General features: G+C 40.2%; 3 protein-coding genes and 2 long non-coding RNA genes across 5 annotated transcripts; 4 read left to right on the forward strand and 1 right to left on the reverse strand.

The window, feature by feature from the left end:
• Positions 1–8156: 8156 nt before the first annotated feature.
• Positions 8157–8906, forward strand: LOC109195537 (uncharacterized). The gene is made up of 2 exons (XR_002057126.2): positions 8157–8624; positions 8698–8906. It is a non-coding gene; the product is annotated as an uncharacterized LOC109195537 (long non-coding RNA).
• A 1047-nt stretch (positions 8907–9953) lies between these two features.
• On the forward strand, positions 9954–11034 carry LOC109195425 (malonyl-CoA-acyl carrier protein transacylase, mitochondrial-like). The gene is made up of 3 exons (XM_019347463.1): positions 9954–10331; positions 10465–10602; positions 10798–11034. The coding sequence occupies exons 1-3, from the start codon at positions 10146–10148 to the stop codon at positions 11032–11034; spliced, it is 561 nt and encodes a 186-aa protein (XP_019203008.1). The 5' UTR covers positions 9954–10145.
• A 3626-nt stretch (positions 11035–14660) lies between these two features.
• On the forward strand, positions 14661–16676 carry LOC109195531 (tripartite motif-containing protein 16-like). Its single transcript, XM_025900665.1, has 2 exons — positions 14661–14665; positions 15601–16676. The coding sequence occupies exons 1-2, from the start codon at positions 14661–14663 to the stop codon at positions 16205–16207; spliced, it is 612 nt and encodes a 203-aa protein (XP_025756450.1). The 3' UTR covers positions 16208–16676.
• Positions 16677–20080: 3404 nt separating this feature from the next.
• LOC109195426 (malonyl-CoA-acyl carrier protein transacylase, mitochondrial) lies at positions 20081–25985 on the reverse strand. The gene is made up of 4 exons (XM_025900666.1): positions 25421–25985; positions 24548–24551; positions 20841–20923; positions 20081–20306 (listed from the first exon to the last, which is right to left on the reverse strand). The coding sequence occupies exons 1-4, from the start codon at positions 25874–25876 to the stop codon at positions 20178–20180; spliced, it is 672 nt and encodes a 223-aa protein (XP_025756451.1). The 5' UTR covers positions 25877–25985; the 3' UTR covers positions 20081–20177.
• Positions 25986–26500: 515 nt separating this feature from the next.
• LOC112842983 (uncharacterized) lies at positions 26501–27359 on the forward strand. Its single transcript, XR_003215063.1, has 2 exons — positions 26501–26662; positions 27148–27359. It is a non-coding gene; the product is annotated as an uncharacterized LOC112842983 (long non-coding RNA).
• Positions 27360–27487: the final 128 nt, after the last annotated feature.

The raw sequence follows: 27487 nt of genomic DNA on the forward strand, positions 1-27487 counted from the left end.
ATGTTTAAAAATGTGGCGAGTTTACCTGGTGATATCCTCACGCGCGACGCGATCGCGAAAACAGCAAACAATTAACACCACGCCGATGTTGTTCACAGGACACCAAGAGTAAACGATCGGGAGACTCTTGTCGTCGTTATCGTTCCCCTCGCACGGTTTATTTCTCCGAATTCAGCGTTTTTGCTTCACAACTAAAGCGAGCAGTTTACTTTGTGCACTAACATGGAGTCGAGTCAACCAGCGCCACCTCTGGCCAAGTGCCACAGCCTACAGCCAGATCAACTTGTGACACACATCTGCAGCACGTTTGAATTCGTTTCATGCACAACACATTTGTACCTTTCAATTGTGTCTGTTTGTGCGTCATGCAAATAAACCTTTGAAAAGAATGAAATGATATCATATATTTATTATTGGCCTACATTTGTTCAAAATTCCAAATTATATACACAAAGTCATAGAAATCACCACTCCAATTGGTCATCATGATTTTGATATTCTCTTTTTCCATAACAATGAAATATGCCTTGGACAAATATGACAGCATATTCCAGACCCTCTGGAAGATGCTGCCATCCTGACTGCCACTGATGCCAACATGAGCTGTTCCTCATCCAACGACGTGTCTGCGGATGAAATAAGACGCACAGCCCGCCCGGACAAACTGTAATCACCGAAAGAGTCAACTTTGCTTGAACTCAACTCTGACATCTGCTCGGCATGACACCTCACAGGGAGACGCCATGTTGTTTATACGGAGTTTATTCTCGTCTTCTTCCGGTTGACGTTCAGGCTCTTTCACGCTGCAGCGCCACCTCAGGTCAAAGTGTGTCATGCTCTAATGTATCGTGTTTTTCTTTTCTGTGCTTTAATTTGTCTACAAAGTGAAAATAACTATAAGAGCTTTTAAGTATACACAGACATGCGCTTCTTAAATTTAGCTTAATTGGCTCCACAGGTAGGAAGTAAAAAAGTAAAAAAAAAACTTCCTTGCTGTACTTAATTTTTACTCCCTACATTTTTAAACAAATATCTGTAGTTTCCACTCCGTATATTTTCAAAACAAACTCGTTACTTTGGGTTTAACGCATTTGGGGGAAGTTAATATTTCACGTCACTGCAGGCCTTCAAACAATGAGATTTGAGCCTAAACAGTGACACATGAAAGGCAGTCGCGTTTTAATCAGTAGAGATGAAAGAGCAAACCATGTACCGTAGTTTTGATTTATTTATTTTTAGCACAACACCAGAACAACCCCACGTGCCCATAATTTGCGGTACTTCAGAAAAAAGGAGTGAACATAAAAGGGAGTAAAATGTTGTGGCAGGTAATTTCAAATGCAGCATTTCTATCACCTCAACAAACACTAACTGTGTCACAGTGTGTTGCTAGCTAAAGCTCCACTTGCTGTATTTCACAGGAAGAGAAAAGAATGAGAGCTAACTTCACTCAGAGATATAGAAAGAAAGAGAAAGAAACCAGGCTGTATTTAAAGGTAAGGACTGCTTAGTGATATTTGATAAAATGTAATTGTATTTTAACAGGGACATAAAGTGCTTGTCTTACTCCCTTCTTCTAGCTCGAAATTACTTGCCAAGTGGTAAGGACCGTTCATGGTCACACGGTGAGAACATTGGTGTTGACTATGAAGAGATATGGTCAGACAGGGGAGGGGCCAGTCAGATTTATCAACTCAACCTCCTTAAAGCATGGAGAGAGGCTGAAACCAATCTCTAGTGAGCCCGGTTAAGGAAAGAGATGAGTTGGTGCCTGAGATGCCAAATTCCAACATCCTCATTCCCGCCATTGAGATAACACTCTCACACAGGCCCAGAGAGCAGATGTTGCTGCATTGCAGATGTGTTATACCCCCTGCCCAGCCGAATGACTCTCAAAAAGAAAATTTTGCAGAAAATCAATGTGATCGCTTGGATCACTGGAATTATCATCTCGATATCTCTTGTCCTTCTTTCATTTCAGACGTCTTGAAAACAAGTTTTAACAAAGTCCTGGAGAAGTGCCCAATGCTGGAGGACCTCCTGCTTTACCCCTGGCTCAGATAAACTCCTCTCTGACACAAACACACACGCATACTGAATTCACATCTTGCCATACAAATGTGATACAGTAACCAACTTTCTTTCTTTCAGAAAAAAAGAAAATTGGGAGATTCAAAATTTTCCTCACAGTAATGTTTGCATCAGTCTATCAGATGAATCCCCTCCAAGTCCAATATTTACATCAGTTACAGTGATAATGCTTGGTGTCTACTTTCAGCCACCGCAGTAGAATGCCAGGAATGAATCTCATTGAAATTGTAGTTGCATTTGCTATTTAATTTAATTGTCATGGATGATACACAGACAACCCAACAGCAAACAGAGGAAAACAATGGGCTTAAATACACAGAGGGATAAATGAGGGAATAAGACACAGGATGAGAGCACAGCTGCGAGAAATCACAAACAGCAAGACCATGGGGAAGGAAAACTGAAAACACTAACATAGTCTAAGGAGCTTAGAAAGAAAACGTCTGGACTTCTTTAAGTTGCTTGAAGACGTTCAAGCAAAGTTTAAGTTCTTTTCATCCGAGAAGGTGAAACATCTTCAAGCAACTTCAAGTCCAGACGCTTTCTTTCCAAACTCCTTAGACTACGATGACCTAGATGACTGAGAACCTTCACAGACATGAAAACACTAACATAGCACACAAGACTATCAAAGTAAAACAGCAAACAAGAGACTTTTACAAAGACACAGAGTTGACACAGAGACATGACTGACTGGGGAGAAATTGGGGAACATGGAAAGAAGAATGACTAGACATGACACGTGGGACACAGGGGCAAGGCAAAGTAACAGAAACCTAAAGCCTAAGAATATAACACAAGAAGAAAACAATAAAGAGAACCAAAAACATACATAAGAATAATCAATGAATATAAATGAACAAACACAAAACACTGGGTCACAGACTCAGTACCATGACAGTTAAATGTACAATAATAAATACTTTAAATCAGATGACAATGTAGCTGACACTGTGTTTATTAGTGTGTGGTCAACCACAAATCTTCATACTGTCATCCATACATGAGGTCTTTATACAAACGATGAAAGATAATGAAAGAAACTGTTTAATTGATATGAAATGATTGAATTATATGAAATATTATGGCTTTGTCTGCCAGAGTGTTTTTCTGTAAACTACTTTGAACTACTGGCAGTCAGTGAAGTCACTGAAAGGCAAGATTCTATGTTGTGTTGCCGTAGTTTCCAGAGTTTACTTATAAAGCTCACTTACAGAATTCAGTTAGAAAAGTCAAGCATTTGAAGGGCGCACATTTGAAGGAATATTAACTCAATATTAACTCATTACGGTTTACATTTTCGAGTTTAAAAGTTCTCCGAAATTACAATGAAAAAGGAAACAAGAAAAATTACCACTCCAGCCGATAAGAAAGATCCAGGAGATCAAGGTAAGTAAAATAATAAAATCAAATCCTGGTAAAATCCAAATCCTAGAAATGTTGACACTGTGTGAATCATTTTTAGAGCAATTGAATCATATGTTTGATTGAAAATAGCTTTAATACAAGATGTCTAATCAAAGAAAGGTTACCGGTCTTTTGGTAAAATAATGTAATAAGTTTATTCTTGGACTCAACAGTAAAAACAGACCAACAAGTGTCATCAAGATCTAAGACTTAGTAAACCTAGTATCAATTCGCACTGGTCAGTTTTTTTATCCCAAGAATAAACTTGTGATAATTTAAGCAAAAGCAATTTCAAATTCTTTGCCAAACTGCTTCCAGTCCTGATGTCGGGGACTCTTTTTCACCACTGTGTTGTTGTCGTTTATAGATTGTAAGAGCAGGACTGCTAAAAGAAAGGCCAGTCCTGAAAAGAAGACCCCAATAAAAAGGAGGAGGGTCGCTGAGCAGGCTGGTCCTTCCACCAGCTCAGATGTGGTCAAAGGAGTGAAGCGCAAGGTTGTGCAAGATGAAGAGGGCACAACAAAGAAAGCAAAGAAGGCTAAACTTCTCGACCATATGAGCGGTGACAAGGAGCAAGCATCCTCCTTGTTGGACTCTGGTAAAGGTAGGCTAATTAGTTGAATAAGGGGGTAGATTAAGTGTGGTTGCTAGGTTTAAGATATTAGTGTTTAGTGTTTGTGTCTATCATCCAGTGAGCTGATGTGCTTTTGGTGTTTTCCACATCTCCAGACTTGAATAACAAACAGGTGTGCGCAAAAAATGGCAAAAGAAAGGCCGCGGGAGACAACAGAGAGTCACCCAAGAAAAAAAAAGGAATGTGGACCAGGACAAAAAATCAGTGGCAGACCAAAAACGTAAGTAGCAAGCAGCTTGGGTTTTATATTCAGGGGAAGGGCAAAAGGAACATTTAGGCTACAGAGGAGAGTAATTTGTGTCACAGCTGTAATAAAACAAGATTTGTTGTTTTGTCTGTTCAGGTGAATTCCAAGCCAGATATGTGGAGGAGCACCAGCTCGGAGAAGGAGGCTGCGGAGCAGTGTTTGCTGGCTACCGGATAGAAGATCGTTTTCCAGTAAGTGTTCAGATGATGGTAGTAAGACAGGCAGTAACGCAGATAATGGATAATATCGTAAACTGAGACGTCTGCTGTGTTTCCACCTTTCATTATGTCATACTGAGGAAATGCTCACCAATGCTCTGTGTCTTCTAGGTTGCCATCAAACACATTCCCAAAAATAAAGTCTACTGCAAAGTGGCGGTAAGCGTCCAACACTTGAATCAGTTTTACATTACTGGATTGAATGCGGCGTTCCTCATCATCCACTTTGTTGTAATATTTCAGGATGAAAGCGGGAAGAAGCTCTCAGTGGAAGTGGCCATTATGGTTAAACTTGCAGGTGAAGCAGAAGGGTCAGTGGGAATATCTGCACCTGTGTCCTTGCTGGAGTGGTTCGACCTTGGCAAAGAGCTGATCCTGGTGCTGGAGAGACCTGTCCCCGCTGTGGACCTGCAAAAATACAAAGCAGAAAATGGAAGAACTTTAACAGAGGACAAGGCCAAGGTAGGTTGACTGGAAGAACCTTAGACTGTACAGCATTCAATCAAGGCAGAAAAGCATGAACTCATTATTGTGTTTTTCATCTTTTCCAGGTCATTCTGAAGCAACTTGATGCTGTAAAGGAACTTGAGGATAAACACATCTTTCATCGGGACATCAAGGGACAAAACATTCTGATTGAGACCGGCTCAGATGTGCCTCGTGTTCGCATCATTGACTTTGGACTGAGCTGCTTTGTTAAACAGCGATCTCTGTATCGCATCTTCTATGGTAACATATTCTGCTCCTGCTTTTCACAGATGTAACAATTTGTGTCTTTTGTTTTAGAAGAAATTGCAATTGTGTCTGTTTGTTAGGCACTCCTCTTCACATCCCTCCCGAGTGGTACATTAGGAGCTGCTACAGGTGTGGACCCACCACGGTGTGGCAAATGGGAGTGGTGTTGTATGAAGCGCTTCATGCACGATACTTTAGTACCGCGAGGTTCCTCACAAAGAAACTGAGCATCAAAAAGCGTCTGTCCACAGGTAAGAAAACTTCACACTTCCAGATTCACTGATGCCTTGGATCACTAGAACTATCATCTTCATCTTTTTCATCTTTTCTTTCTTTCAAGAATGCCGGAATTTCTTGGACGCATGTTTAGCTATAGTCCCGGAGAAGCGCCCAACACTGGAGGAGCTCCAGCTTCACCCCTGGCTAAGATAACACACACAAACACACAATTCACACCTTATCATATAAGTATGATACATTGTAGTAACTTCCTTTCTTTTTTCTGTTGGACAGGAATAGATAGAATGGGTCAATCTTAAAAAATAAATAAATAAAAATTTAGCTTTTTTGGAGTTCCTGTAACCCCCCAGCCATCCCAGGAAAGGGGATCTCTCTTTGAATGGGCTTTCCCGAGGTTTCTTCCCATCGATCTGGCCCCCTGGGGAGTTTTTCCTCGTCTTCATAGAGAGCTTGGGCTGGGTCAGGAGCTCCATCAAAACCGTCTTTATGTGATGACTTTAAAATAAAGATGTGTTTTACTTAAAGTAAAATTTGATCAAAATAAAACTTGTTTAATTCATCTTTGCTGAGGATTCTCCTTCATTACTATTTTGTTTTGTTTTTTTGTTTTTTTGTTTTTTACCCATGGTGCATTTTGACAAATAAGAAAACTGAATCAGGTTAAAGTGTGCACAAAGACAGTCACACTGCAAATGATCTGAAGACTTGCATCTGTTGCTCTAACCCCCAACTAGTTTAGACAGATTTCCTGGTTCTACCAGAGGTTTTTTCCTTCAAGAAGGGAGTTTTTCCTTCCCACTGTTGCTGAGTGTTTGCTCATAGTGGGTTGTAAAAGCATAAAAGTTAATAAGAGGCATTCATAGCAGAGTTATCACAGCGGGAACTATATAGCTTAAATGTACAATTTCTACAGGACGAATTATAACTTCATTATGTATAAAAGCTCCTGTGGATAATTACTCCTATTTGTAACTTTACACAAGAGAAAGTTTGCTGTCACACTATTTATAACAGGTTGGATTTTGTCCTCTGAGTTGAGCCTTTGGTTGCAGTTTATTGAAGAATTTCCTCTAAAGTAGCTGTTGATAAAGATTTAAAGTCCTGTTTATATACAGAAATATGCTTTAGTTCATGTTTTTTTACATGTCTGCCTCAGTGGATCAGTAGATCTGGCACAGGAAACTAGATGATGAAAAAAGGGTACGAATACACATATATATCTATATAGATACAGATATATATACACACACACACAGGTTGCAATGTAGTATTTTCATTTTTTCTTAGCATTTCTTTAACGTCTTGGTGCAAAAGAATACCTGCATTTGTGTGTAAAGAAATGTTACATATATACTAAAAACAGCTGGAAAAAAGAACTACAAATTTGGAAAGGAATTTATTCATGTTCTTACTCATAGATGGAGTACATGGTTTAAAAAACACTGAGGAAACAGATATGAGGCGGCTGTATCAACATAAAAACATTAATACAGTTAAAAATGAATAAAAAGTTGCACGCTTAAACTTATTTCTCTACAGTTTGTACAATTAATCCATGTAACAATAGGTTCGCTCTTAATATAGTAGTTAATTAAAATATCTTTACATAAAAATACATTTTTAAGTACTCTCCAGTGGAAGTCTGTTGTGGCTTATGTTTCTAAATGACACAACCATAAAGCAGCCCACAGAATATACAAATATGTCCTTGATAAGTGAATGTTGGCTCCCACAATGGCCTGTTAAGTTATTGCAAAAATAATTTACTGCATAATATGTCAGATTAGAACATGTTATAAGCACAAAACTGAAGGGGAAACAATAAAAACAAAAATTAAAAAACAAATACTAAATTAAGTTAAAGGATATTTCTTACTATACTATATAATTGTATAATGTTGCGTTTGATTGCAAATGAAAACCCACCAAGAAAAAAAGAAAGAAAGAAAAAGAGAGAATAGAGTTTAATTTATTCAAAACACATTCTTTTCTTTTATTTAAGCTGTAGCGAGATTCAAATGGACAAAAGAGAAAGAAAAATATTACAGATTTGTTTTATTAATCATGAATAAACTTTATTATACACAACTCTAAATTTCAGTTGGTCTTAGTCAGATGTGTTTTTAATTAAATCCTGCAACACTGTGCTCGCTGCCATCACTTTATATCTTAGTGTGCAATTCAAATATATACTTATTACAATATTTTTCCCCTTTAACTCTCAACTCGCGTTTTTAAAATGTCTGTGATCATATTTGTCCGTTGACTTCTGTCTGGGCCTCGAACGATTCATCAGACAGGTCGGCAGCCTCCAACTGATGCTCCAGACTTTCATCATCGCCTCTATTCTGATCAACTCTTATCTTAAACTTAGTGATGAACTCATTACTGGCCAGCGCGCCCTCCTTTTTAGGGCATGTGGGCTTTGATAACAGCCGGCTTTCCAGTCGCTCTGCAAAGAAAATTCACAAAACATTTCTTATTTGGTAAGCTTGTTAACAAATTTTAGTTCAGTTTTGCTGAAAGTTATAGCATGCATCAGGTAAGAAGCAATTGGTTTTTAAAAAGCATATACATTCCCAAAACATTTTTATTATGTGCATTTTGGAGAATAAAAGATTGTACACAATTTCCCTTTTTAAAGTAAAAAGATTATTAAGTCTAATTCTTACTTATTCAGTAGATTAAAGTATTGAAACATCATTATTCATAAAATATGCACATTACAAAATTAAAGTTATTCAAAAATTACTCAAGTATTTACTCCAATACTCACATTATTCAAGTAAATTTAATTTTTGCCAATGTAATGTCACATAAAATCTTAATCTGAATAAGGGATTTGAACCCCACTGTCACGGCCAGGGGATCAGCAGGCCGCTGACTAGTAGTGTTGTCTCTCTCTCTCTCTCTCTCTCTCTCTCCTCATGGTGGGTTCACGCCCTCGGCCCACGCCCCTCTGAAGAGGAAACACCTGGGCCTCATCAGTGCAGCCAGCATTTAAGCCAGGGAGTGGCTTCTACTCATCGCTGGATCGTTGTGTGTGACTCGCGTCAGTGCTCTGAGCAAGTTCTCTTTTGCTTCCCTGTGCAAAACCTCTAACGTGTGTTTCCTTCTGTACATAGATCCCCTGGACCCGACTCTGCATTCCCCGAGCGGATTCCCTTTTTGTGTGAGTGTTTGGAGAGAGAGTCAGAAGAGGAGCAAGTGTCTTTCCCCTACCTGGATTTCCCCGGAGCCTTTTCCCTGTCACCGCTTTGTATATAGCACTATCCCCTGCACTGTTTGTATATACACCTGGTGGAACTGTAATAAATACTGACTGTGCCTCTGAGTCCTGCGTGTGAGTCCTCAAGCGAACCGTGACACCCACACAGATGAGAGCTTAGCAGTGAAGCTCTCTCTTAAAATTTGAGTTAGAGTTGAGAATATTTGCTGAAATTGACATTAATCCAAGCCCTTAAAACGCCATTTTGGATTAAGCATTTCCTTTTAGAAAAGTCTTCAATGAGCAGGAAGCTCCAATACTGAAAAAGAAGCCAACATCAACTGCTAAACGTGCTAAAAGTAAGTAAGTCCCCGTAGACTCCTATGATCAAAACACATACAGTATAAAAGTTATAGGTTACAGATCTGAAAAGTAAAACAAATGTCAAAGTGCAAAAAGACTTATGGTCCCATAGAAGTCTATTCCATTTGCCTGGAATTAGGTGAACACCTTTGTGACAAATTTAATGGCTCAGTCATTTGTTTCATATCATATTTCATAAAAGACTGACATGGTGGCATGTTGAATTGTCCATTTTGCACATATTTGGTCATTCTAAGCGTCAGAAGGGGAAAGATCATTCTGGGAATGCCTACTGGCGAAGGATGTGTGACTGACAAGTCCAGTGTGTGAAGTTTAACTACAGTCTAAGGAGCTTGGAAAGAAAAGCATCTGGACTTCTTTAAGTTTCTTGAAGATGTTTCACCTCTCATCTGAGAAGCTTCTTCAGTTCAGAATTTCTTCAGAGAACTGAAGAAGCTTCTTGAATGAGAGGTGAAACGCTCTTCAAGAAACTTAAAGATGTCCAGATGGTTTTCTTTCCAAGCTCCTTAGACTACGATGACCTGAACGACTGAGAACCTTAACAGACAGTTCTTCCCTTCATTCATCATGCCTGATTTCAAAACACCAAGATGGCAGTCGTGAAAACACTCATCTTGAGTCTTCATGGGACTACGGTGAGATCAGTTATGTCTCTTATGATGCTGTCCCAGACTTCAAAGCAGTATAAAACATGTTTGCAGCCTGTAACAACTGTGCATGTGGTTATTTTTCGTTTTAAGATTTCCGTGTTTAAATCATAATAAGATTTAGTTTTAATTTAGGGCCATAATAAGAGTTAGAAATCCATTTTTACCGCTCAAGCTCCAGTCTGGCCCTCTCCTCCTCCAGCCGAGCCTGGATCTCCATATTAAGGGCAACTTCCAGCTGCTGCTGTGTCAGCTCCAGCTCCCTGATCCTCTTCTTCTGTTGTTCAGCCTCCTTTTCCTTCACCTGCATCTCAGCCTGGTGCGAGCGGAGACTATGCAGAAGGCCTCAGAACTGGTTCCCAGTGGGATGCTGTCAGTCATTGGTAGACCTCAGGATCAGTATAATTATGCCTGTCTGCAGGCAAAAGAGCACTGCAAGAGTCTGGGGATGGAGAATCCTGTGTGCTCTGTGGCCAACTACCTGTTTCCAGATGGCAGGGTTATTGCAGGGCACCAGCAGGTAATGCATTCATATATTCTTGCTGCTTTAATATACCGTGAATCTATTGTGTTCTCTTTTCTGTCTTCTCTCAACCATCAAAAAGTTGTTAGAGCTGCTCTTGTCATTTCTGCTGTCTTCTTTGACTTCTCAGGCTCTGGATTTCCTCCAGGAAAACTCTCGGCGCCTAAAGTTCATGCGGACCAAAACTCTCCCAGTCAGTGGTGCGTTCCATACTGAGCTGATGGCATCGGCTACTGAACCCCTCAGAGAGGTGCTCCGGCAGGTGGAGGTCAGTCAGCCACTTTATCCAAAAGGGATTAACATATTTTCTGAAACATGCATTCAATTACTCTGTAAAGCTACACCAGTCCTCATTTTTTTAAGATAACCCATCCTATTCAGTCTGACTCAGAAAGTTAAATGGAAAGTACACCCAAGATTTTACATCTGGTATTCAGCCATTCAAACTGCCCTCCGTCTTCAGAGTGAGGGAAAGTCTTCCCTTCACCATGAACTCAAACTGAAGAGACGGATCCAGCGGGAAAACAGTCAGCGGGAACGCAGCGGGAGCGCCCGCAGCAGCTGCAGCAGCAGGGGCAGCCAATCTGATGACTTGACTATCCATGAGATGGAGAAAACAGAAAAAGAGAAAGACAAACAGGACTTAGAGATTGAAAACATTATCAAGGTAAGTGAGGGCTATAAGAATCTTTTTTTGTAATATTTATTTAATTACATCATGCACCAAACTATCCATGGTAGTGATTATTTAACTAATTCATAGTGGCACTGGGCAGCTGCCAGTGCAGTTCATTTTGTCCATTTAAAAAGTACCATGTACACTCACTGGCCACATTTTTGTTAGATACACCTGTTGTGCATCCTCAACCCGAAAAGGCCCCACAAGCTCATCTTTGATGATACCAGCCCAAACCAGTACTCCACCTCCACCTTGCTGGCGTCTGAGTGGGACTGGAGCTCTCTGCCCTTTACCAATCCAGCCACGGGCCCATCCATCTGGCCCATCAAGACTCACTCTCATTTCATCAGTCCATAAAACCTTAGAAAAATCAGTCTTGAGATATTTCTTGGCCCAGTCTTGACGTTTCAGCTTGTGTGTCTTGTTCAGTGGTGGTCGTCTTTCAGCCTTTCTTACCTTGGCCATGTCTCTGAGTATTGCACACCTTGTGCTTTTGGGCACTCCAGTGATGTTGCAGCTCTGAAATATGGCCAAACTGGTGGCAAGTGGCATCTTGGCAGCTGCACGCTTGACTTTTCTCAGTTCATGGGCAGTTATTTTGCGCCTTGGTTTTTCCACACGCTTCTTGCGACCCTGTTGACTATTTTGAATGAAACGCTTGATTGTTCGATGATCACGCTTCAGAAGCTTTGCAATTTTAAGACTGCTGCATCCCTCTGCAAGATATCTCACTATTTTTGACTTTTCTGAGCCTGTCAAGTCCTTCTTTTGACCCATTTTGCCAAAGGAAAGGAAGTTGCCTAATAATTATGCACACCTGATATAGGGTGTTGATGTCATTAGACAACACCCCTTCTCATTACAGAGATGCACATCACCTAATATGCTTAATTGGTAGTAGGCTTTCGAGCCTATACAGCTTGGAGTAAGACAACATGCATGAAGAGGATGATGTGGACAAAATACTCATTTGCCTAATAATTCTGCACTCCCTGTATTAACAGAACATGGTTTATAAAACTGCTCCTACAACTGTTTTTGAATCATTTTTAATGACACTTTATTGTTCTGTTTTTGTCTTTTGGCATTTCTGTGCTAATTTCTTGTTTTAATGGTTCTCTAATTTAAACTGATTTTTCCTATTTTAATACCTAAATAAATAATCATTTATTTTTTGTTCATTTGTCTAAATTCTGGGAAAAGAAAGAAGTTTGTATTTGTTTAAGATACAATGAAATCATATTTTGACATATTGGAAGATGCTGAAAAAACACTACAGGTATAAATGGAAACTACAGTTTATTTCTGTTATTTCCTGTGATAGTGTTTGTACACTCGCTCATGATAACTGTTCATTCAGCTGCTGTTTTTGTCTGCTGGACATCTTTAGCTTTCAGTAAGGATGCATTCATAGATCAGCACATCTTTTTGAACCACATTTCTTATGAGACTCAGAGTTTACATTTTGGAAATGTGGTGAGACCTGGGGTAGAAAGAGACTGAAGCCAGCTTCAACCTCGGCAGTTTTGTGTGTGTGTGAAGCAGAAAGATAAGAACTGTGTGGCCAACTCATCACACACATAATCCTGAATCAGAAAAACAGCATCAAGTGTTGTAATTGTTAAACACAGAAGTGTGATTTATATGTGGTTTTACTGATGGTTAACACAGTCGCACAAACACCTGAAACTGATCCAAATATAAAACAACATATTAAACATAAATATGTGCCAGTTACCAGAACTTATATGTGGTTTCACTGAGGTTTAATTATGCTCAGTTTATCAATACTCACTCATACAAAAGTTTGTTATGTTTTATTGATTATTTGGCTTTAGGTTTTCCAGTTTTCCAGCTGCTGCTGTTTAATGTTTGCCTGAGAAAAGAAATTTCAGTTAGTGTGGGAAGTTTGGTTAAGCTGGTGGAAAACAATACTGTTACACTGACCTTTTGGATAAGATTGTCTTACCTGTGGTTTCTCTGATGTGCACGACAAATCAGTCTCCAGGCAGCTTGAGTGCCCATTTAAAGGTTCCTGGTGGTACCAAGTGATTGAAGAGAGGATTGAAAAGCCATATTAGTTTATTGTAGATTGTAGTCAGTTGGCCAAGCTTGTAATGAAAAACGGTTCATTACTCGAAGCTTTCATCACAGTCCTCTTTGGTGACATCTGGTGGACAAATATATGAAGAGCAGCTTGAGTCTGCAGCTTATAATGAACTGCTTCATTCATTCATTCTTTTGCCATCAGAATTATTGTCTAAAGGCAAAGAAAGATGCCCAACGGATTTACTTTACCAAATTGACCATCCCAGCCTTGCCGTAATGGTCCATTTGATTCACCTTTTATTGTTTATTTTATTTCACTTGCTGAATACAGGACAGACTTGACTGGTGGAAAGAAGGGGAGAAAGAAAGAGGGAAAGAGAAACAGCTGAGAAGAGGGACGGGGGAGAAGGGCAAAAAACAAAAACCAACAGAATGGGCAGAAAAAAAAGAAAGAAAAAAATGCATATATCGATCACCTGGATCACCTGTTGAGAAAGAAAAAAGAAAACAAGCAGAAGAAAACAAGAGTAATAGAATAAACAACATCACAATGATATATGGGAATATGACAGTAAATACTAAATATTAAACATTATTGTGCAGCACGTAAGATCGACAGCGCACAGTGTGCTTTGAGGTAGGAGCCAAAAAGGGTGTAGTTTGTGGGTGTGAGCACCCGTGTGTACACCTGTGAGCATGGACGCGCTTGTTTTTTTAAAAGGTTGCTTCATGTAATGATCTGCTAGAGGGTGTGGGGGGCCACAGCCCCGTCCTCCAGGGCATGAAGCAGGTATGGAGGAGATCAAAACTCCAGACATCCAGAAGCCCTCAGAACACAAGAGACCAAGGAAGACCAACAGAGGGGCAGCCGCGCCACTGTCCCAGAAAGAGCTGAGGAGAGTCCCAGATGAGGGCTCACTCAGCAGCCGCGGAGCAGAAGCCAGGGGGGGTTGGAGTGACGCGCCCGTGAGCTCCGCCGGCAGCCAGCTGTGCCTGAGTGACCGAGCCCCAGGCCGAGAGGCCGGGGGCACCCCACCTCCGAAGTGGCCCGAGCGAGCCCCAGGCTCCAGGCCCCGATAAGCGGCCGCCAAGGAGTGAGCCGGTGTGTACCTGGATGCCCATCCCCAGACACAAAGAACCACCAACGCACCGATGTCTGAGGGAGTCCGCCACTGGCAGGGGAAGTGGTGGTGGGGGGAGATAGGCCTCCAAACCTTGGAGGGCCTGAGATGTCCCCAGAGAGGTGGCGTCTGATACCCAACCTGACATATAGACACAGACATACAGGCACACACAGATACAAACATCCATTCCCATCCTCATGCTCTCATATGCACTTACTCCACACTCAACCAACGTGGAGACAAACATAAAGAGACGCTGTACACACGATCACACTCCCCAAGTGTACTCTACGAACCGGGTCTAGGTACCCTTGCCCCTGGAGGGGGGAACTGCACCCAGACCCAGGTGGTGTTACCCTTTTCCCTGCGGTGGGGAGAGGCAGACCGCCCCGACTCCGCAGCAGCAGGGAGGCCCCACACTCCAGACCGCAGTCGGACGGCCAACTCCTTAAATTATGTTATCATCAATAAATCATGTGGTCAGAAGAATCTGTGCTTACCTTGCAGGAATGTTTTAAATTTACAGATTGGGAAGTTTTTATTCAGTCTTTATGCTTTGGTGGATGTTAGCTCATATGCAGTTTTTTGTAAAGACATGATTATACCCCTTAAGCGTGCTAAAGTGTACCCTAACAATAAGCCATGGGTCACCAAATGCATCAAATCCTGTTTAAGGAAAAAGAGACAGGCTTTTAAAGAGGGGGCTGTTACTGACTTTCAGGCAGTCACCAAAGACTTGAAAATCGAGATCTTGAAAGCAAAACAGATCCACAAAAAGCTTCTTGAAAGCAAATTTGCTGCAAAACGTTTTGGGTCTGCCTGGACTTGTATGAAAACCATATCAGGGTTTCAAAATCCCCAGAGCAGCAGTCAGATCATTGTAGACGGTTTTAAGTCAGACAGAGATTTGAATTTGCTTTATGCTCGTTTTAGTTCTTCTGAACTGAAACAGAAACTGAAAGATACTCAACACTTCATCACCGAACTCAGCGATGTCCAAAAGGCCTTTCATACAGTTAATGTGAACAAGAGCCAGGGCCCTGATAACATTAGTGGCCGCCTGATTAAACCTTGTGCTAGAGAGAGAGAGAGAGAGAGAGAGAGAGATCTCTATGGACTTTACTAGACAACGAGTGAAGAACATATAACGAATATCATCTTTAAAGTGATGAATAATAACTCTGCCTCTGTGTCTTCATAAAAAGATCGTAAAGAGGAAAGATGCTGAGCTGAAGCAGCTCTCACACACAGAGGATCACATCCAGTTTCTACACAACTACCCCTCACTGTCAGCACTCAGTGAGTCTACAGACTCATCCAGCATCAATATCCGTCCTCTGAGCTACTTTGAGGATGTGACAGCAGCTGTGTCAGAGGTCAGAGATAAACTACAGGACATTCTGAGAGAGGAACGGACAAACATCTCACTGACAGTCACTGAAGTGGATGTTTTACTGTCACAACCGGAGCCAAAGACCAGAGCTGGATTCTTAAAATATTCATGTGAAATCACACTGGATCCAAACACAGCAAACAAACATCTGTTATTATCAGAGGGGAACAGAAAAGCAACAGTAATGGAACAACAACATTATTCTGATCATCCAGACAGATTCACTGAATGGTTTCAGGTCCTGAGTAGAGAGAGTCTGACTGGACGTTGTTACTGGGAGGTGGAGTGGAGAGGGAGAGGAGCTAATGTAGCAGTCGCATACAAGACTATCAGCAGAAAAGGAGGTAATGAATGTTTATTTGGACGTAATGACAAATCTTGGTCATTAGATTGTAACAACAACAGTTATACATTTTTGTACAACAGCATCCAAACTCCTGTCTCAGGTCCTCGTTCCTCCAGAGTAGGAGTGTACCTGGATCACAGAGCAGGTATTTTGTCCTTCTACAGCGTCTCTGAAACCATGACTCTCCTCCACAGAGTCCAGACCACATTCACTCAGCCGCTCTATGCTGGAGTGAGGGTTTACAATTATGGAGCCACTGCTGAGTTGATTAAACTGAAATAGACTGAAGTCTTTCATATTGTGGGTTTAAGTCTGTATTTTAGTTTCTTTTTATTTTCTCTCCATCATTTCTGCACAGAGATCAGCTGTCAGTCAAACATTATGGGTGGTACCTCCACATCTTCTAGTTGTTCTCTTGATGTTTCTGAGTTTTTAAAGGAGATCTTTCCTGTGACTGTTTATGGAGGCTATCACTGCTCATCATCATTTTCATTTACTAAAATATTTCTCCACATGAAAATGTAAACTTCTCTATCCTCTAAATGTTTCTGGAATATTTGTATTGAAAAATGTCGACATTTCTCTTTATGAGTATGGCAGACCATGTGTGTGTGTTTGTGTTTGTTTTTGTCAAAATCATCAAACAAATGAGGAAAAACTGTGATTTTATTGAATGAATTCATATATTGTGTTGATGTTTTATTGTGTGAATAAACTGGAAGGTTTGACTATAAATCAAACTTTGAACAAAGTCTTTTCTTCTGTCTTCATTCCAGGATCTCACTCAAATCTGATGCAGAAAATATGAAACTAATCTGAGAGAATAACTGAAGCAGTTTTCCTCCTGAAGCATCACAAAGTTCAGAGTTCATGTTTAGAGCAGAAGATTCAGCAGTCGCTCTGTGACCTTTCAAATTTCTTCACTAAAACAGCTTCATTACAGAGAAACAAGTCACATTTTCTTGATGTTCTTAAGTCCTTTAAAATGTTTGTAATGGTCCTTGAATGCAGCATCAGTGTCGCAGGTTTAAAAGGTCACTTTCTGTTGTGTTCAAAGAGTTCCTTCAGATATGGTCTTTAATCAGTAAAGCCAGTGATACAGCAGTGTCATTAGCTGTGTTATTGGCACCAGGCTGTGTTTATGTATGTATTTAATTCTGTCTGAGGATGTCTTCAGCATGAAATGATCATTTGCTCAGCTGCTGTGTCTCATCTCTTATCAGACATTGGTTGGAACAGAGTTTTGTTGCTGACCATCTGACAAGAGGCTGAAGAAAAGCTTCAGGCTTCATTTGGACACTACGTTGGACAGAAGTCTCCACAAAAATGACTCAGAAACACAAATATTATTAATGAAAGTCCAAATGTCAAAAAGGGGTCATACATGATCCTGAGAAATGTCCTTGAACATTTGAACATGAGTCAGAGGGTTGTCAGGTTTCTACACTGCATCGTGGCATCAAGCCTGAGATGTCTGTGTGAACAAGTATGGAGGACACAAATGCACAGACGCAGTCGAGCTGTTTACTGCTGATGAGGAAGGAAAATAGTCTGTTGGATATTAAAGCAGCATTTATTAGAGTAAGAACAGATACTTGTGTCCTTCATTTGATCCCCGTCAATTTACAGAAGACTTAAGGACCCTTTGACTTCTAACATACAGCTGCATGTTTACAATTTTATTATTTATTTATTTCTAGCAAAGCGAGACTTTACTGATTAAAGACATATAATAAACATCACTTCAAATCTTATGAACAATAACCGCACCTCTTCCCAAACATCTTTATATATATAATACATCACAGTGCAGAGGGTAATTTCTGGGTGCTTGAATTTTGCAGGTTTAGCTTTTCTTCACTTTTGTTTTAAATATTTATTAATGATTATTTATTCTAAGGTCTTTGTTTGTGATGCAGCAGTTGCCTTATCTTATCTTTGATCTTATCTGAAGTTCAAAAGCTCTTTTTTCAAACAATCAGAAGCCAGTATTCTAAAGAGTTCATATATTTTTCATTCAGGTGAATAATTCAGAGCTTTCAGGTGAATATTTAAATTTAAACTACATACTGTCTCAACCAATGGTTTCAAACTGATCCTGAGTGAGTACATCTAAAAATAAAGAAATAAAAACTGGCTCCTTTTACATTTGTATTACTGTTACTTTCTGAAAAAGACTCACATAAAGCAGATTTATCACAAGCAAACATCAAGACACATCCTTCATGGCTTAAAGTTGCAGTGGGACTCTTTCGCCATCTGGTGGTTGTAACAGTTATGACAACTGTTCCTGCATATATGTCCCTCCTCAGTGTGAAGAAGACTGGACTCCAAGCTGCTCCTGCTGATCACTGCGTGTTCCTCCTGTGTCTAAAATCTATTTCCATTATGAATCAGGAAACTGTTTGCACCAATCATAAAGGCAATAAAATACGTCACACACTAAGAAATAACAAAAAGGAATTGTGGATTTCAAGGAGATTTTTCCCTCGTTTTTTGAAATCATAAGAATACAAACTAATGCAAGACTGTCATGTTTTCATAAGTTTGTAGAGACACTGTTCAGTTGTATTCTAGGACATCAGTCACTTTTTAAATGCATGCTACTCCTCCTCATGATCATCATCATCATCAGCACCCATGACCTCTTTTTAGTCTTTGTTTTGTTATGTTTCAGAGTTCAGGAGACGTTCTTATGGGATTTCCACAGTGTACAAGTACTGTTTAGACCCTTTACCTAAAAGAAAAGAGTAAAGTACAAAGTAGATTTACTCACTGCAGGAAAATAATGCCTCAATCTGATATATTGTCTTATATGACAAAGTGAAACTGATGCATCAAAGTGTAAGCAGCATTTTCCTGTTACAGCTGGTCTAGATGGAACTGATCTGATCTCCTTTATGTACAGGTAGATATCCAGTGGGTTTGCTAAGGGTCACAGATGAGGGGCTGTGTGAGATGTTTAATGGGAAAGGAAATAAAACCATTGTTCCAGACCTGCAGCTAAGATACTCGAGTATCTTCAAATATGAAGCTGAGTATTACTTCCATACTTTCCTCCACTGCTGATGACCTTGTTACCTGCTGCTCCCTGTTAATGATCAGCCTCAGTTCTGATAGTAAACTGTTGGCTCTCGTTCTGTCAGGTTGTTGCTCAGTGACGTCTTGTTTTCATTTTCCTTCTTCTTCAAATGTGTCTTCCTTTAACTCTTTGCTTTTGTTTCTGCTTCAAACACCAAATGATACACGTGCTGCACCTCTGATGGTTTGTCAGAGAGCAGAACAATTTACATTACAGAGAATATTTTACAGTTGAACATAAACTTTCACTTTTTTCCTCTAAAGTGTGCTCACTGGTTTTTCCAGCTGCTGTGAGATGTTTATGCCTGACTGTAAAGATGGAAATAAACACAGATGGAAACACTGAGTCAGAGTGTTGCTGCTGGTTAGTCAGTATATAGGGAGTGCAGAATTATTAGGCAAGTTGTATTTTTGAGGAATAATTTTATTATTGAACAACAACCATGTTCTCAATGAACCCAAAAAACTCATTAATATCAAAGCTGAATGTTTTTGGAAGTAGTTTTTAGTTTTAGCTATTTTAGGGGGATATCTGTGTGTGCAGGTGACTATTACTGTGCATAATTATTAGGCAACTCAACAAAAAACAAATATATACCCATTTCAATTATTTATTTTTACCAGTGAAACCAATATAACATCTCCACATTCACAAATATACATTTCTGACATTCAAAAACAAAAACAAATCAGCGACCAATATAGCCACCTTTCTTTGCAAGGACACTCAAAAGCCTGCCATCCATGGATTCTGTCAGTGTTTTGATCTGTTCACCATCAACATTGCGTGCAGCAGCAACCACAGCCTCCCAGACACTGTTCAGAGAGGTGTACTGTTTTCCCTCCTTGTAAATCTCACATTTGATGATGGACCACAGGTTCTCAATGGGGTTCAGATCAGGTGAACAAGGAGGCCATGTCATTAGTTTTTCTTCTTTTATACCCTTTCTTGCCAGCCACGCTGTGGAGTACTCGGACGCGTGTGATGGAGCATTGTCCTGCATGAAAATCAAGTTTTTCTTGAAGGATGCAGACTTCTTCCTGTACCACTGCTTGAAGAAGGTGTCGTCCAGAAACTGGCAGTAGGACTGGGAGTTGAGCTGCATTTACTCCTTATGCAGCATAAGGAGTAAATACAGAATATTAACCAAAGTTGTGATTAAAACACCTTTTACAAATGCACAAAAAACCCCAAAAAAGAAGTCTTTCTACCTTCTGCAAAGTTCATCGCCCCAGAAAAGACAAGAGCAGCAAATTCTCCGACACTGAAACCTGCAGCAGCGACACACATCTCAATGGCCTGTGTACAGCAGGAAACAAGTCAAAAAAAATACAAATAAAAATGTAACAGCCTCCCGATTATGACCGATATATCATTTATGCCACTGATACATCCGTAACTGAAATTAACTCAGAACAATTTGTTTATTTTTTTAAATGGTCATTCAGAATCAGAAGATTATTTACGTGGTGTTTTTGGTGGGAGTGAAACAACAATCTACTGATAAAAACAATAAAAACAAGATGTGATAATAAGAAATAACCACTGTTGGAAGCCTTATTTACTCTATCGCCTTAATCAGGTGCAGTAATTAAAGTTGAAATGAGAAACTTTGCATTTGAAAGATGCTCTTCTACTGGGCACTCAAAATGCTTTCTTACAACAAGCATCATTCATCCACACCTTCATACATAATGTGCGCACATTTTAAATATAAATTAATATTACTGTAGCAGTATTTTTTTTTTTTTATTAAAAAGATAAAATGGCCACATTTAAGAAGGCAGGACCTGCAGTTATTGTCCTTTTTCCAGACATTTATCTGGCACTTACTTTGGGGTTTTCTTGGTTGAGTCTCTCCACAGCAGCCAGGGAGGTGACAAACACGCCGGCTGACAGTGAACCGTTTTCTGCAGCTCAAATTCAAATTCAAATTTTATTTGTCACGTACACAGTCATACACAGTACGATATGCAGTGAAATGCTTAGACAACTGCTCGTGACCTAAAGAAAAAAGAAAAGGCTATGAATAAGATAGGAAATAAATATGAAAATTAAAAAGGGGTAAATTTAACTAGGAAGGAATAAAATAAAATATATAAATTAAAGTTAAAAATGAAATAACTGTACAACACAAATTAGAATGAAGGGTAAATTTAACTGGGAAAGAATAAGATAAAATATATAAATTAAAGTTAAAAAATAAAATAACTGTACAACAAAATACACAATACACAGTATAGAACTATATAAGAATGTATGAAGAAAGCTCGTCCTCGGGGCAGTGTTGCCAACTTAGCGACTTTGTCGCTATATTTAGCGAGTTTTCAGACCCCTTAGCGACTTTATTTCTAAAAAAAAGTCGCTAAAAAAGACGTGAAAGCGGGTATCGCTTTTACTCTCAACAAGCAGCGGGTGCTGTAACGCAGTCAGTTCTTCTTTTACTCTTTTGCTGTTTTGTGGATCACAAGGTTTAAAACTACTTATAAACACACACACACAAAGTAACTCCACCAGAGTGCCTATTTCGGGTCACTTTTGCCGGTCCAAGCCCGGGTAAAGGAGCAGGGTTGGAATTGTGACATTAAAAAAAACAATAATTGCTAAAAGAAATTTAATTTGTAGTTCTAAATAAACTCTAAATGCATTTAGGACGTTTTTTACTCACTTTATGTCTCTTCCACGATGTTATTTCCCTCTCCAACAACATAGGTTACAATTAGATTAGCGTGACCAATTATGCAAATTAGGCGATGGCGTCATTTAGCAACTTCTAGCGACTTTTAGGACAGCCAATAGCGATTTTCCTTACTGAGGAGATGGCAACACTGCCTCGGGGCCCTCCAGACACAGACTGCAGGTGTTCCAGATCTACTGGCGTTTAGATCAACTGGCGTTAGTCGAACAGATGTGTGGCAGTCTTGCGTTTCAGGAGCTGCTACCGACAAACCAGCAAAAAAACGCCAAATGTGTCACCTGTGAGGTTATCTTAAACACACTCCGTCAGTCTTGATGCTGTTGAACAACAAAATGTTTAAAAATGTGGCGAGTTTACCTGGTGATATCCTCACGCGCGACGCGATCGCGAAAACAGCAAACAATTAACACCACGCCGATGTTGTTCACAGGACACCAAGAGTAAACGATCGGGAGACTCTTGTCGTCGTTATCGTTCCCCTCGCACGGTTTATTTCTCCGAATTCAGCGTTTTTGCTTCACAACTAAAGCGAGCAGTTTACTTTGTGCACTAACATGGAGTCGAGTCAACCAGCGCCACCTCTGGCCAAGTGCCACAGCCTACAGCCAGATCAACTTGTGACACACATCTGCAGCACGTTTGAATTCGTTTCAAGCACAACACATTTGTACCTTTCAATTGTGTCTGTTTGTGCGTCATGCAAATAAATCTTTGAAAAGAATGAAATGACACTAATATTTCACTAGTGTTGTAACATCACATGTCGTTAGCGTAGTCTGTCTGTGTCTTTTCTCTGCGAACAAACATTTTAGAGTTGGTTGTTATATACAGGCTGTATAAGTGTGGTTAATCTAATAAACATCTGTAAGGAGATGGCAGTTACTGTGAATGTACAGCAGGTGATTATTAATAAACAGTCAGACAATGACCCTGACAATCTCATTCAGTCTTGCAGATTGAATGCACCTTCTGTGGAAAGTGGTACCACACAGTGTGTGTGGACTTCCCCTGTGCAGAAGGCGACTACAAATGTTGTGGGTGCTAAATAAACAGAAAAAAGTGATCCCTGTTGTCTTTGCTTACTGATTGTTTTTAGTGTTGACAATCCACATTGCTGCCATTGCATCTTTCAACATGTTTGTGGGTAGATTTGGATGTACCAGGGGTAAGTGCAGCCACTCAGCCTCTACTCAATGTGATCATAGCAGCAGGTGCAGATGTGTCACAAGTTAATCTAGTAGTAGGCTGTGGTACTTGGCCACAGGTGGCAGCAGTGGACTGACCTCCATTGGAGACTGCTCCAGCTGCTATGTGATAGTGGATCTGCTACAAATTGAAGATCATAAGCAAGTTTTGGAAATTAACCCTTGTATTATGTTGAAGAACAAACAATTGACATTGATTTTGTTGCGGGTCATTTAGATCCGTACTGTGTAAATCCACTCAGAATTATCCAAAAACTGCAATAAAACAATAGCAACGTTATTTTCCATCAGATAAACATGTAGAACACAGACATACAACAGTTAGACTTTCCATAACTATTTTAGGAACAATTTGGTTTTTCGTTCTTACAAACTAGAGCAGGGCGATATGACCAAAAATATTTATCACGATATACATTTGAAAATTTGCGATAACAATATAACTGACGATATAATTGATACTAGACAAAATACTTTACAACTCCACAACTTTATTAGTGCAAAAAACCTCATCAATGTATTTTCACTTAAACAAGCAGCTATTTTTTATGTGCATTAAAGTTATATAAAAATTTAACAGTGCAAATGCAAATTCCTTGCTGACAGTTTAACCAAAAGGCATTTCCAGTGGAAATTGGCCGACACATCCTCAGCATAACCATGTATAATATCCACAAAACTTAAAAAGAGGTTATACACACACAATACGGTAATATTATGTTGAAGCACAGTACGTATCACTCCGCGAGGCTCCTGCCTGCGATAGCCGTAATGCTCTGACAATCCATCAAGCGTTGCAGCTTCGTAGCTTAGCAAAGTCGTACTGAAACATCTGACAGATTTTCGAGCGCCGTGTACATAAAATCGTTTCGAGGTCAGTAAACACAACCAGAATTCATACATAAGGCACACGGGATTATAAGGGGCACTGTCGATTTTCAGAAAAATCAAAGGATTGATTTTAAGTGTGCCGTATTTTCCAAACAACAGGGTAATAACGACGGCCCGCTAGCATGCGCTACCAAAAACAGTGCTTTGTTGTGTATCTGACGGACGAAAGCTAAACCAGTTCCACACCACTGAAGTTGCAGCATTTTTACAAACCAGTTCTGGTTCATCCGTTTTATTTAACGATCCACTTTCGCTCTTCTCATTCTGCGTCCCCGCCATGTGCATATGTAAACAAAGGCACTGCGCATGCGCGTTTTACCCATATTCTATCGCGATATTTCATTTTCCTATCGTTGCCCAAAATTACACCGGTATTACCGTGAACGGTATGATATAGCCCAGCCCTATTACAAACACATTTCTGTTGAACTTGCCCAACGTTCTCAGTTTTTCAATGCTCAACATTTTCAATTTTGTCCACATGATGGACAGAATGTAACTGTGTGCTTTCTGCAGATGTACTTCTTGCATTTCTCACAAAAAGTGCTTGTTTTCAAACAGGAATCTTCCTAACTAAGAATTAAAACAAAAGATTTCTACGTCTCCTCCAGTCTCACAAACAGATGACAAACCAAGTGACACACCTGAGTCACTGACTTTCTTAAATCCACTCACTCTCACTGGCTCTGTTTATTACTAATCACTGTGTAACTGCTGTGAATTCACAGTAACTGCCATCTCCTTACAAATCTTCATTGGATTAACCACACTTATACAGACTGTATATAACTACCAACTCCCCAGCCATGTTGATGGATTGCCTATATTGGCTGGAAATATTAATTTCCAGAGAAAAGACACAGGCAGACCCTGCTTATAGGATGTGATGTGACAACACTAATGAAATATTGATGTGTCATATTTGTCCAAGGCGTATTTTATTGTTATGGAAAAAGAGAATATCAAAATCATGATGACCAATTGGAGTGGTGATTTCTATGACTTTGTGTATATAATTTGGAATTTTGAACAAATGTAGGCCAATAATAAATATTTGATATCATTTCATTCTTTTCAAAGGTTTATTTGCATGACGCACAAACAGACACAATTGAAAGGTACAAATGTGTTGTGCATGAAACGAATTCAAACGTGCTGCAGATGTGTGTCACAAGTTGATCTGGCTGTAGGCTGTGGCACTTGGCCAGAGGTGGCGCTGGTTGACTCGACTCCATGTTAGTGCACACAAAGTAAACTGCTCGCTTTAGTTGTGAAGCAAAAACGCTGAATTCGGAGAAATAAAACGTGCGAGGGGGACGATAATGACGACAAGAGTCTCCCGATCGTTTACTCTTGGTGTCCTGTGAACAACATCGGCGTGGTGTTAATTGTTTGCTGTTTTCGCGATCGCGTCGCGCGTGAGGATATCACCAGGTAAACTCGCCACATTTTTAAACATTTTGTTGTTCAACAGCATCAAGACTGACGGAGTGTGTTTGAGATAACCTCACAAGTGTCACAGGTGATACATTTGGCGGTTTTTTGCTGGTTTGTCGGTAGCAGCTCCTGAAACGCAAGACTGCCACACATCTGTTCGACTAACGCCAGTTGATCTAAACGCCAGTAGATCTGGAACACAGGTCGTAACCCAGGATCTTCTGGGCTACGGTGAACATTTCTTTAACGTTGGGGTATTTCAAAAGTCCTCTGCCCATGCCCACAAACTGGCTGCCCTGACCGGGGAAGAGGAGCACGGAGCAGCCGCTGGGGTCTTTTTTGGGTCTCCGCTGAGGCGCCGAGGCTGGCTCGCTGTTCGGGGGAGAAGCGGGGGCTTCAGCCGGAGGAGGGTAATCTCCAGCCGCGGAACCGGGCTTGTTGGTGGACAGCGTCCTGCTCAGAGAGACCAGCGACCTGACCTTCCCTCTGGAAGATGCTGCCATCCTGACTGCCACTGATGCCAACATGAGCTGTTCCTCATCCAACGACGTGTCTGCGGATGAAATAAGACGCACAGCCCGCCCGGACAAACTGTAATCACCGAAAGAGTCAACTTTGCTTGAACTCAACTCTGACATCTGCTCGGCATGACACCTCACAGGGAGACGCCATGTTGTTTATACGGAGTTTATTCTCGTCTTCTTCCGGTTGACGTTCAGGCTCTTTCACGCTGCAGCGCCACCTCAGGTCAAAGTATGTCATGCTCTAATGTATCGTGTTTTTCTTTTCTGTGGTTTAATTTGTCTACAAAGTGAAAATAACTATAAGAGCTTTTAAGTATACACAGACATGCGCTTCTTAAATTTAGCTTAATTGGCTCCACAGGTAGGAAGTAAAAAAGTAAAAAAAAAACTTCCTTGCTGTACTTAATTTTTACTCCCTACATTTTTAAACAAATATCTGTAGTTTCCACTCCGTATATTTTCAAAACAAACTCGTTACTTTGGGTTTAACGCATTTGGGGGAAGTTAATATTTCACGTCACTGCAGGCCTTCAAACAATGAGATTTGAGCCTAAACAGTGACACATGAAAGGCAGTCGCGTTTTAATCAGTAGAGATGAAAGAGCAAACCACGTACCGTAGTTTTGATTTATTTATTTTTAGCACAACACCAGAACAACCCCACGTGCCCATAATTTGCGGTACTTCAGAAAAAAAGGAGTGAACATAAAAGGGAGTAAAATGTTGTGGCAGGTAATTTCAAATGCAGCATTTCTATCACCTCAACAAACACTAACTGTGTCACAGTGTGTTGCTAGCTAAAGCTCCACTTGCTGTATTTCACAGGAAGAGAAAAGAATGAGAGCTAACTTCACTCAGAGATATAGAAAGAAAGAGAAAGAAACCAGGCTGTATTTAAAGGTAAGGACTGCTTAGTGATATTTGATCAAATGTAATTGTATTTTAACAGGGACATAAAGTGCTTGTCTTACTCCCTTCTTCTAGCTCGAAATTACTTGCCAAGTGGTAAGGACCGTTCATGGTCACACGGTGAGAACATTGGTGTTGACTATGAAGAGATATGGTCAGACAGGGGAGGGGCCAGTCAGATTTATTAACTCAACCTCCTTAAAGCATGGAGAGAGGCTGAAACCAATCTCTAGTGAGCCCGGTTAAGGAAAGAGATGAGTTGGTGCCTGAGATGCCAAATTCCAACATCCTCATTCCCGCCATTGAGATAACACTCTCACACAGGCCCAGAGAGCAGATGTTGCTGCATTGCAGATGTGTTATACCCCTTGCCCAGCCGAATGACTCTCAAAAAGAAAATTTTGCAGAAAATCAATGTGATCGCTTGGATCACTGGAATTATCATCTCGATATCTCTTGTCCTTCTTTCATTTCAGACGTCTTGAAAACAAGTTTTAACAAAGTCCTGGAGAAGTGCCCAATGCTGGAGGACCTCCTGCTTTACCCCTGGCTCAGATAAACTCCTCTCTGACACAAACACACACGCATACTGAATTCACATCTTGCCATACAAATGTGATACAGTAACCAACTTTCTTTCTTTCAGAAAAAAAGAAAATTGGGAGATTCAAAATTTTCCTCACAGTAATGTTTTGTGTAGCGCCTCTACTCAGGACCAGTACACTTTCACCTCAAATAGAGACCCTAGACATCTTTCTAGGTTCAGAAGGAGGTTTTGTTTTAGAGACTCACAAAAGGAGTTGGCTTGGAAGTGAA

Source organism: Oreochromis niloticus, linkage group LG18 (genome assembly GCF_001858045.2).
Source record: "Oreochromis niloticus isolate F11D_XX linkage group LG18, O_niloticus_UMD_NMBU, whole genome shotgun sequence".
Classification (NCBI taxonomy): Eukaryota; Metazoa; Chordata; class Actinopteri; order Cichliformes; family Cichlidae; genus Oreochromis; species Oreochromis niloticus.

What these genes read in the sequence shown, in the direction of transcription:
- LOC109195425 (XM_019347463.1), top strand. Translation starts at nt 10,146, where the DNA reads ATGCAGAAGGCCTCAGAACTGGTTCCCAGTGGGATGCTGTCAGTCATT. An exon ending in TTATTGCAGGGCACCAGCAG is followed by an intron (nt 10,332 to 10,464) that starts GTAATGCATTCA and finishes TTGACTTCTCAG; the next exon opens with GCTCTGGATTTCCTCCAGGA. An exon ending in AGGTGCTCCGGCAGGTGGAG is followed by an intron (nt 10,603 to 10,797) that starts GTCAGTCAGCCA and finishes CTCCGTCTTCAG; the next exon opens with AGTGAGGGAAAGTCTTCCCT.
- LOC109195426 (XM_025900666.1), bottom strand. Translation starts at nt 25,876, where the DNA reads ATGTCAGAGTTGAGTTCAAGCAAAGTTGACTCTTTCGGTGATTACAGT. An exon ending in TCAACCAAGAAAACCCCAAA is followed by an intron (nt 20,307 to 20,840) that starts GTAAGTGCCAGA and finishes TGCTGTACACAG; the next exon opens with GCCATTGAGATGTGTGTCGC.